At 33.1% G+C, this 11,538-nt stretch overlaps 1 protein-coding gene and 1 pseudogene across 1 annotated transcript; one reads left to right on the top strand and one right to left on the bottom strand.

The window, feature by feature from the left end:
• Positions 1 to 456: 456 nt before the first annotated feature.
• LOC129900980 (transmembrane emp24 domain-containing protein p24delta4-like) lies at positions 457 to 3,367 on the bottom strand (annotated as a pseudogene).
• Positions 3,368 to 4,599: 1,232 nt separating this feature from the next.
• LOC129898725 (uncharacterized) lies at positions 4,600 to 11,289 on the top strand. Its single transcript, XM_055973373.1, has 13 exons — positions 4,600 to 4,694; positions 5,629 to 5,702; positions 5,938 to 5,997; positions 6,071 to 6,124; positions 6,258 to 6,318; positions 6,527 to 6,603; positions 7,691 to 7,740; positions 7,840 to 7,922; positions 9,206 to 9,276; positions 9,385 to 9,541; positions 10,193 to 10,329; positions 10,429 to 10,527; positions 10,960 to 11,289. The coding sequence occupies exons 2-13, from the start codon at positions 5,664 to 5,666 to the stop codon at positions 11,029 to 11,031; spliced, it is 960 nt and encodes a 319-aa protein (XP_055829348.1). The 5' UTR covers positions 4,600 to 4,694; positions 5,629 to 5,663; the 3' UTR covers positions 11,032 to 11,289.
• The last annotated feature ends 249 nt before the right edge of the window (positions 11,290 to 11,538 follow it).

Here is an 11,538-nt window from a genome sequence, read left to right as displayed (position 1 = left end):
TAACGCTATAGTATGATGAAGATTTTCGTTCCAAGATTTATAATGTCAAGAAACGACAATTTTGAAACATTGGATGAGTTTAATGGTTAAAACAAGTTTGGTTACAAGAAATTGAAAATAGGGGAGGTTAGCTTAATATTTGAAATCACCAAAGGCAAGTTAGTATTATAAAACTAAATTTGAGGAGAGGTCTCAACTCCACTATTGTTATTCTACCTATCAAGTCACTCAACTAATTCAAGCAATATTGCTTAAAGATATTGTTGACATGGAAAATTCAAGCGATATCTGCCACTAGCGCTAACTTAGATTCCAACTCCGTTCAATCTTAGAATTACGGAACAATATAAGCCTGGAGAAAAGAATGGAAGATACTCTTTTGGTACAATGGGAAAAATTTTGTGTTGATATTTTATCTGTATGTGACCTATGGTTCTCCAGCCACAAGAGGAAACACTATATGAGTTTTTTCTTCCTAAAGTAGCGCTTCAAATACCATATTTACACAGCTGCAGCCAATATGCAGATACTAAGGGACATTATACTGAACCATGCCACTGCTGCGTTCGTTCTCTCACTCACTCCTCTCATTTCTTCTTCCCTGCACGTTTAATCCACGAGAAACACATTAGTTATCGATAACTCATCAAAAACTTACCAACATTTGTTGGATCATTATTATGTATGTTGGTAATAAACAAATTAATTTAAGTTTTAAATCCATAAGCAATTGTTGCTATAGTAACCCCTGCTAGTTTTCATTGACAGCTTGCACCAACCCTTCCAATTTCATCAACTCAAGTTCAACGCCCTACAAGGAAAAAAATGAGTAAACAATACAAGTTAAAAATTAAAAGAAAGAGCAGATACAGTGTAAGGGCACTGAGATTGGCACCAGGAGGATGGTAACTAATGTCATTGTGTACTTACTTCCATCTTTTCTTTCCGAGCAATTGAATCCCAATCCTTGGCATCAATTCCAATTTTCCACTGAAGAGAAATAGCCGCACTTTTATTACCTGGGGCTTGGCTATTCATCCGAAAGCACGCCAAATAGTTTCCAGGCTCAGTCGTTGTAAAAGCAAATTGACCATAAGTGATGTTTTCTTCATGGTGGAGGTTGTTTCCAAATGGTGACGTAACTTGAAAAGAATGTTCGGATAATATTCCTGGTGTAATTAGTTGAAGTAATTTTCGCCACTGCTAATCTGAATTGAAGATCAATAAAATCAACAAGTTTAATAAGAGTAATCAAGTATCTTCAGACTTCAATTGATTATGAAATTTGATGGGAACTAAAATGCTCCAAATGTTGCTACAACACCCAAGGGCATCTCCAACCCATGCACCAAATTTGGTTATCGGTGCAAACCAGCTCCAACCCACTCCACTAAATTTTACATCAAAAAATAATATTTTTCTTCTTTCTAAAAAAACATTCACTATATATAATTTTCATATTGTATCAAATTATAATCGTTTAATATAAAATTATTTTATATCATAACTTTTTAAATAATATAAATTGCTAGCAAATATTACATTTTATACATAATAATGGATAACACAAATAAAAGTGTAATCATTAACGAAATATAATTAAATAAACATTATACAAGTGTAAAAAAATTTTTAAGTTATACCTGAATATTCAACTTGCAAGATCACTATGGTGCTCTCATAAATGCTCTATTAATACGTTACGTAGTTCAAAATGAGTTTCTTTGTTGGTGGATCTAGAAATAATCTATCATATTATTAAGTTGTTGTTGTAATTTTTGTAAATTATTATGTTTTGTTGTACTCTTTAAAATTATTATATATTTTATATTTTAATTTTGATATATGTCAATTGCTAGTTTGTTGAATGTTTATTATTTTCGATAATTCTAAAGTACTTTGTATTATTTATTCATCAATTTATATTTTGCATATTTAATTTCTGTCAAGGTTAATTGTACTGATATCCAATTTAAATTTATAGTAGAATTAATATAAATTTAATTTCAAAAAAATTCAAGTAAAGGAAAATAAATTATAAATAAAATAAAATTTTAATCTAAAATTATTATTATAAAAATATTACGTAAAACTAATAAAATATTTTAATTAAAACATATCAATTTATATAATATTTAATTAAAAGTATGATATAATAAAATAATAATAAAGGACAATTGGTGTGATGAATAGTATAGCACCAAATTTGATGCTACACTATTCACACACAAAATTTGGTGCAAAATTTAACACGGATTGAAGCAACTTTGCACCAAATTTTGCATCAAACATAGCATTTTATGCAAAATTTTGCCATGGATTGGAGATGGCGTAAACATGGTATACAAACTAGATGTTTGCAGATACACTTCCACATAGTTGCACCATAAATTGGTCTCATGATCAATTATTTTCTCACACTAGTTCCATAGTTTGAACCTTTAAAATAACAACAACATACTTAGCGTAATCACACAAGTGGTATTTGGGCAGAGTGCATGGAGCCTTATTCCTTCCTTGAGAAGATAAAAAGTATATTTTCGATAGATCCTCGGCTCAAGCAAAGCATATCAATAAATAAGCATATAGTTTCAACCCTTGCATTTTTGAACTGAACTCTTTAATTTCTCCCTTGACCAAGTTAAATTTTCTTTATCCCAATATATTGGTATTCTAATTTACAACAAAAAGCATAAATTTATGTGTAAAAATTCACAAAAATTGCAACAAATCATAGATATGAACCTACCGCTTCTAAGAACCTTAAATATTGAATTCATATCTTAAATTCTGAAACCGCCTTTGCCATCAATAGCTTCGAGATATTAATCAGAATTATTCATATACCTCTGTTCTTCCTTCAGCTACCATACCAATTTTCTTTATATAAATATATAAAAAAGTAATAGAAACTTAATCAAGGTTGATATACAAAATTAATCCCCAAATCTATACATAAAACAAATTCAAATTACAGGAGTGACATCATGGGTTTAATTATTTACCTGAACGGAGATAGTGGGAATAAAATTAGCTTGAGCGTGTTCCTCATTATCATGGATGAAAAACATATTCACCCAAAACAACAACGTTATTACGGATATCCTCGTATACCCACTTAATCTCTGAAGTCGGCAATTCTAGCCATATCGCTTCCGCCAACGCTTTCATCATCACCATAGCCACCACCACAACTACTTTTAATACCTCCATCAACATCATTCTCCTCCCTTGTTCTCTCAGCAATCACACACACAAAAAGAAAAAAAGGAGGAAAAAAAAACTCTCATACCTTTATAAGGCATACAGTGTGTGTGTAAGTAAGCTGTGATTTGCAGAATTGGACACTTTTGGTAAGCATAGAATTTTGGTTAGTTTCAATATAGGTAGGTGAGAATAATTGTATTTTGTCATATTTGACACGCGGTTTATGTGAATGGATTGAGCTTGGCGCCATCCATAATTTTAAACACTTGTGGATATTTCGTAAATATTTTTCTTTAAATATGTATGGAATGTAATCAGAATGTACTATATCTTATGGGGGTAATAATTTTAAAAATATACTACTCCATTTCAATTTATTTGTCTGGTGATTTGATACAAAATTTAAATAGTTATTGATAAAAGGTATTTATATATCAATTTAAGTTGTATATTTAGTCCAAATTAATTTAACTTGTCGATGTCTTGATTTTAGGTGGATTAAAAATACCTCGAATGCAAATGGAGAGTTTTCAAAAAACAAATTAATCACCCTCAAACCTTAAATCAATCCGGATGAAATTCAAACAATGAAAAATTGCATCATCAAGTTGAAACTTTCATCTTTATTGAAACTCTATTGATACAACTTCATCATCAATTTTTCTCAGATCATCAATATTGATGTTAGAGCTCTGTTTCAACTTTCTAATACTAAGGCAAATATAGTTACACAATATTTAGCTTATGGACTATCCCCACCCGGTCAAAGGTAAATTTAATAATTTTACTTTATAAAAAGAACTCATGTGTTTAAAAGTTACCACTATTAATGAATAAGAATATGATTGAACTAATGTGGTAAAAACATAAATATATTTGAACATTTAAAAATTTTAATTTATATTTTAAAAATATTTTCATTCACTAAATTTATCACAAACAAACTACAAGAAGCACTTTGCTTCTTCGGTGAAATAAAAGGAGAAAAAAAGGATGTTGTTAATGAAGATATCATAGGACAAGTGAGGTTTCTTTTGTACCGGTTAGTGCTTACCATTAAATTCTGTTAACTTATTAAATTTTGCCTAGTTTCGTTAGTTGAGGACTAAAAGTACACCAAAATTCATAAATTTAAAGGATATTTTGGTTGCTCAATGTCATGTTCAAAGAACAAAGTCACATCAGTCCTTAAACTTAAAGGACTATTTGGGTAAAAGACTAAGTTATGGTCATGCAATTCCGTTAGATATGCCAACTCCCCCATCTAGATCCGTCAGTTGAGGACTAAAAGTGCACCAATTTTATTAAAGTAGAATAGTTTTCTATCTCAGTTTCATACTTAAGGGACCAAGTTAAACCAATACTTGAACTTATGGAGCTATATGGCTCAATAACTTAATAAGAAAAACAGCAATCCAAACATAAAGGCAAGTCTTCTCGGCCGCGATTCGCCCCTCTTTCGTCTCTTTCTGCGGCGAAATCCAATTGTAAGTTCTATTTCCGTCTGTAACTCTAACCCTTTCTCCGATGTATTTTTAATGGAGAACTACCAAATGTGAATCGAAGCAAATGCTTAGCTTGAATTCAGCTCCGACTTGTATTTGTGAATTTTATGAGAATATATATGTTTTGTTTTATAATTTGCTTCTTACTACTCTGTCTTTGAGTAGAACTATTATGTTTTGTAGAGATTTTTTCATATGGTGAGAGAATACACTGTGACATAGTCGAGAGGTGTAATAATCTAATTTTGAGAATCTGAGAAGTTGTAATTTACAAGAGAAAAGGAGAAAGAGAATAAGAAAATAAGAGATGAAGTATTAGAGATCAATTAACTTAATGCCCAAAATCTAGATCAGTCCATCCCCAGAGGTCCTTAAGTTTATTGGTAACTAATTACAGAGAGGTAGCCTAAGAAGTACTGGGAGAGGTGATTTGATATGACATGACGCAACTTCAGCTTAATGAAGACATAACTAGGTAGGACGATATGGAAGTCACGAATCAGGGTAGAGGGTAGTTGAAAGTTGTCTCGCTTCTTTGCGGGATAGGCTTGGTGGGTAGATAGTATTAGAATTATTCTTGTAGTTTCTTGTTCTTCAATTAGTTCTACTACATGTTGTTTCTTGTGCTTCGTTTAACACATTATTCTACTCTTTTTGTCTGTTACGCTTTCTCTTTTATTTGTTATGTCTTATTTGCTATGCCTTGTTCTACCTTTGTATTGTTTTTTTTTCAAGCTACCTTATTATGTGTTACTTGAGCCGAGGGTCTTTCGGAAAAAAAAATCTCTATCTGCATGAGGTAGGTATAAGGTCTGCGCACACTATAATCTTTCCAGACCCCAATTGTGGGAATACACAAGGTATGTTGTTGTTGTAATATCTCCAATAATATTTTTTTTGGGTGTTATTTGCACAGAGTGGACTTGTAGAGAAGGTTTCTACAAAGACAAAATGGGTTATACTAAGGAGCAATTGCTTGCCCGTTTACAGGTTCCTTCTGCATCCACAGATCTCTAGTTGTTTTAGTATGTATTTGGAAATGTTAATTCCAATTCAAAAGGGTCTTGTTCAAAAATATTGTTGAAGTTGTTGCAAAGTACTAATAGCTTATCTTATCTTTTGGTGATAACTTGAATATGTTGTCATTCATAACATCCTTGAGGATGGGATGTTATGCTTGCAAGAACTTTACTATAAGTAATCAATACTTTTGTGTTCTTTTTAGGAGCTTCAAATTGATTTCACCAAACACGAACACCCAGTGGTTTTGACAGTTGAAGCACAGGTAAGTAAACATGTCAAATCCCTGTTAATTGCTCTTCCATTTTGATTACAGTTTTAAGTTCTCATTCGCTCAGGCAAAGCATGTTGGGCATCTGAATGGGGCATTGAGTAAAAACTTATTCTTGAAGGTATGACATACTAAATGTGGAAATATTTGTATATTAGCTTGTTTTACTTTTCTCAAAGAAGTTGGTAACTCCAACTTAAATCCACTCAAGTTCATGTGCTAAATATAATATGCACACCCTACTTCTGATGCAGGATAAGAAACACAGGTTCTACGCTGTTTCTGCACTGGCAAAAACCAATGTAGATTTGAAAGGTATCCATTCTTTTGTTTCCATTACTTTGGGACAATGTCATAAAATTTACCTTATATAGAGTCATGTGTATAAGAACAGAATACCAATGATCATATTTTGTGTACCAGTAGAGACTGCTGCTGTACTACATGCCTTATCTCCATTTTATGTAAATCTGAAGTATTTTGATTTTTAACGGATGATATGCATTCTGTCGAAACTGAGCAGTTTTGTCTCAGAGGCTTGGTTTGGGAAAAGGAGGGTTAAGAATGGCTCCCGAAGAAGCACTTGGAGAAGTACTTCAGGTTTGTCAAATTCCTTATGTGTTATCCTTTTCTTTTCTGTTCCATGTTGGGTTGATTCAAATGATGCTATGCCTTTGTGTGCTGTTTCTCCCCCCTTCCCCTGGTTTTCTGGATTTTCTTATATCTTACTGTTAGTTTTTAGACCCTGTTTTTCGTTTTCTACAACTGCTACATGCCATCAGAAACAAAGCACTATTATCCTATAGTAAATTACTTTTGAAGATGGAATATTTTGCCATTTTAAAGGAGTCAACTGGAACAGAATAAAAGGAAAATAGGTCAACTGAATTTTGAAGAAGGGAGAATCAAACTTATCTTTCACCTTATGTCTTATATTCTAGACTTAAGACTTACATGATACCTCAGTTCACTGTCATACTGAGTCCCTGTCACATAGGCGGTGTAGCATAGCATGGCATGCTAAATTTGAGATTCCAGACATCCTCCTTTCCAAAGTGCTTGAAGGAGTGAAAAGGAAATGCACTGATTAACTCTTTAGGGATTTCTTTTGTAGAAATAGTATTGCTTTTTTAACAGGAATTTTCCCATGAGCTATCTCATGGTAAATCAACAGCCGAGGTCAATGAAGAAATCATCTGGCTAGTAATAAGCTCAAATATTTAGTGCTTGAATTTCTCTGTCTAAACCTGTGTGTTTAACTCTTAACAAGTACTGCAATGCAATTGCATTATAAAAGTTATTTCCTACTTGAAATTGTCATATATTCATTCTTGAAAATCTTGGACAGTAAACCTCCTTAATGAAAGATAGCTCCTTGCCTTTTAATATCTGGTCCTTAATGAAAGATAGCTCCTTACCTTTACATATCTGGTTTGTAGATGCTGAGTTAGTTTTTAATCTTGTTGAGGAAATATTGTTTAAGTCTGGTGAATGTTCTTCTGCAACAAACTTATAGGATATTCTTTTGAAGTGGAATTTTTTTCTTTAATAAGTAACTTGTAGATTATTGGCTTGAAAAAAATGTATGCTGTGGAGAGATCAGAATCATTTCTCTTATATCTTTTGCTGATAGCTTAAATTATTATGGCAAGCCCTTCTAAAAGTTTTTTCTTCGTTACTATGTAAGGTGCCGCTTGGTTGTGTCACCCCTTTTGCACTTGTAAATGAATCAGCAAGGTACTCATTTCACTCTTTTCCTATGCTACAGTAAAATTTCTGATGTTTTCCATGATCCTCTGTCGATGGTTCTTAAGATAATAACTTGTTATTCCCAAGGTGTGTTTCCTTGTTGTTGGATCAAGGATTTAAAACTCAGGAATGCTGCTTCTTCCATCCTCTCTCTAATGATACAACAATTGGTAAGAAGGTCCACTTTGTAGTTGATTTCCACTTTCATTATCCTCATATTCTTCGAGGACTTTTTAGCTAAACAATAATTTTTTCTTCAAGCTTTTTCTCTCTCCTGAAATCACATATTTGGAGTAAGTATACATTGCAAAACAATGTACCCTAAAACCATGACGCATAAGTATAAGAAAGTCATACATATGCTATCAAAGTACTTTAAAACTCAACTATTAGTAATTCAATGTGTTGAAGAGAAAGAAACAAAATGTGGTTGTCAAATCTAGTACAGACGAAGAATATCGAGCCATGGTGACAGCTACTATCGGGTCATGGTGATGGCCTCTTTGGAACTTATATGCAACGAACAACTACTCAAAGATGAAGTTTGCAAAGATTGATAATATGAAAGTTGTGTGTGACAATCAAGTGGCACTTTACATTGCATCAAATCCAATATTTCATGAGAGGACCAAGCATGTAGAAAGTGATTGTCACTCTGCCATAGAAAAGATTCTCCAGCTCCGTGCATATGATTTCTGTAAGAGGGAGCATTAGATCGTATAAAGTGTATATAGAGTTCCAGCATGTACTGGTATACATTGAAAAGAGTGAATATAAAAGTGCCCAGGCGGCAGGCTCAATGCGTTTTTCTTGATGCATTCTCTCAATCTTCTCTCTGTTTGTCTTATTTCTCACACATAATGCCTTTATTAAACTTTAGTGGGGTAATATTGTAAGTTGTCGCTACATGTGATTTTCTTGCTCTGATAAATTAATTATGAGAAGTCACAACACTCACAAGTGGGTGTTCTTCAATCTTAAAAACTTATATTGTATTGCACTTTAATTTCAAATAACAGAGGGTCTTTTACCTTTAACTAGCTACAGTGAGATTTTGATTGGTACTGGCCTTACTGGGATTTCTTGCTTTGATTAACTGTAAAATTTATGTACATTACTCTTTAATACTCTTCAAGCCCTTGTTTATTTTGTGCTGTTCCTTCAATTTACTTTTCATATTTACTTGGAGAATGATACCTTTCAACTGTGCTGCAAGTGTTGATGAAAATCAATAGAGATTAGGAAATTAAAGTGGCTGATTTTGTCTCCTATTGGTCATGACATTGTATTAGTAAGTTTTTTATTCAAATATTAAAGAGAGATACAAATTTACTGTCTTTTTTTTTTTCCAGAACTAAAATATTGGGGATTATCAATTTGAGCTTGATACAGAATTCTGCATTACATGCTTGACTGTCTGGTTCTGATTATGTAACTGAGATACTTCTTGCAGCTCTTAATGCTCGTGATCTCAATAAGTTTCTGAGTTCCATAGGAAAGCAACCGGTATATGTGGACCTTGAGGTGATCTTTTATCTAGTTGCTTGGCTGAATTCATATGCTTGATCACTGAATCGTATGAAAATTGATTTTGCTCCTGTTTCTTACATAACTTTTTCCCCCACTTTTAAGGCTAATCCTCCAGTAGGAAAGGATCAACCTCCTGATCTAGCGTCTCTTGTTCCGTTGGATGCAATTACCATACCAGGTCAACCAGATAAAGCAGCTCCTTTGCAAGTTTCTGACATGAATCATGCCCCTGTCCATAACAAATCAACTGGAGTTTCAGGTAAACTTTTGGGGATGTTAATACTTTACTGATTGCAGTGTTGCATCTCAACAAGATTTATGCACCTTATAATATGTTGATGGTCAGCATTGTCCTTTTCTGTACCCTATCTAGTGAGAATCCAAACCTCCAAGAAATTAGATTCGCTGGAGTTCCCAAAACCATCTGCGTATGTTTCTGTAAACGTCTCTTATTCCTTTCTAGCCATATAGTCCATGATGCACAGAGGAATGCATCCAGATCTGCTTCAAGCATCTTCCAACCCTCTGATTCTGCCAACATTCCGTAAAGAGGGGAGATTTAAATTTTGGAGCTTTTCACTTGAAGGTCAATTTCAAAACGTTGATAAGACCATTGAGGTGTCTATCTAATGGTTTCCTTCTATGGGGGTTTATTTTTTCTTTTCATTTTTACGTGACAATGGTCGGTCTTGATAGTGTATGTGGTTGTATTCCAATTAGAAATTTCTGAGAAAGTAAAGGATCATTTGAAATGTTTAATTTAAGTTCAACCATGAATTGGTGCCAATGGATCCACACAGTTATTGTTATTATGCATTCAGCTTATCTTGTTGGATTTCATTTTGGAATTTGATGTGGTTGCGGAAGACATGAAGGAAACTGACGTCTTTATTTCCTTCTACTCAAATAGCTAAAGCAGTTAAGCCATCAACTGATGTGCGGAAGGAGAAACTATCAAATGGAGTTAGCTTATCAAACTCGTTTGCTGATCCCGAAAAATATGTTGAGGACTTTATAGAGAGAACATCATCCCTTGTTCTTTCAGAGGTAAGTTAGTGAAGCACTTTTTGCTGATAATTAAATATTTTTTGTGATGATTTGAGAAATGTAACATCCAGTTGAAACTTATATCCAAAACAAATCTAGATAACGGAGGAGAATGTAAAGCAATACGGTGAGAAACTCGGTGAAGTCATATCAAATACAATTAGGAAAAAGCTTGCAACAGAGCTAAAGAGCACAGCTGTGAGTACCTACTCCCTCGTTTCTCAACGCATGTAATGAAATATTATATGATTTACATTCATACAGTTTTCAAATTTTATAGTTAAGCATCAACAAGCATAAAACGGTAGGAGAGCCTATCCAAACAGACAATTTATTTCGCTTCTAACAGATATATTAGTCAAACGAAGGTCATAATATTCTAGTAGCATTATTCTAGTCATAGCGTTAATGGGAGAATTCAGTTTGGTTTTGAGATTTTGTTGTATACTTCTTAAAGTCAAAATCATCAAAGTAGTTTATAGAACAGCAAGTTTGGATAGGATTGGGTTGTTGTTTTTTTATGTTCAATTTTTTTTTTATGTTCGCCCCTATATCCTGAGAAAATAAAAGGAAAAAATTGAGTTCCTCAAAGTAGTTGCTATTTTTACCAGAACTTTTTTGTCTGTGCAGACAATGTTCAAGAACACTGCGTATTCTGAAGGTTTTTCTGCTGGTACTCGCCAACAAGCAAAGCGACCTTAAAACATGTTATTTGTCTTCCATTTTCTTGCATTCGATGAAAAGTGGATGCCATGATTCCATTCAAGTGATGGCCACATTATTAAGAGCAATTTGCTCCTTGTACTTTGAGCAAAGTTGAAACACGTTTCGTAGGATCTAGAAATACATATTTCCTTTTTTAAAAAAATTATTTGCGAGGAAGTTTTTTTTACCGATGTTAAATTTTTCACATGTTACCTTCTTATGATTGGACTAATATATCAATATACTTGGCCCTTACATATCAAAACATGATTTCTCATTTCATATTATTATTTGAATATAAGCATGTCTCTTTCTCTCTATATATATGTTCAATTGCATTGTAGTTGTAACAGAGTTTTGCGGTTGTAATTTGGATATCCTCCCGTCAATGTTCCAACGTATGGTTTAGTTCATATTTATCATGTATACTAGATTATTTAAGGCCCGTAATATGGGCCCAATATTACAATTTTAAATTATGTTTATCGTTATTTAATTTATCTC

Source organism: Solanum dulcamara, chromosome 8 (genome assembly GCF_947179165.1).
Source record: "Solanum dulcamara chromosome 8, daSolDulc1.2, whole genome shotgun sequence".
NCBI lineage: Eukaryota > Viridiplantae > Streptophyta > Magnoliopsida > Solanales > Solanaceae > Solanum > Solanum dulcamara.
The sequence above is the reverse complement of the archived record's forward strand: the minus strand, read 5'-3'. Positions and strand labels throughout refer to the sequence as shown.

What these genes read in the sequence shown, in the direction of transcription:
- LOC129898725 (XM_055973373.1), top strand. Translation starts at nt 5,664, where the DNA reads ATGGGTTATACTAAGGAGCAATTGCTTGCCCGTTTACAG. An exon ending in AACCAATGTAGATTTGAAAG is followed by an intron (nt 6,319 to 6,526) that starts GTATCCATTCTT and finishes GAAACTGAGCAG; the next exon opens with TTTTGTCTCAGAGGCTTGGT. An exon ending in CAAATCAACTGGAGTTTCAG is followed by an intron (nt 9,542 to 10,192) that starts GTAAACTTTTGG and finishes CTACTCAAATAG; the next exon opens with CTAAAGCAGTTAAGCCATCA.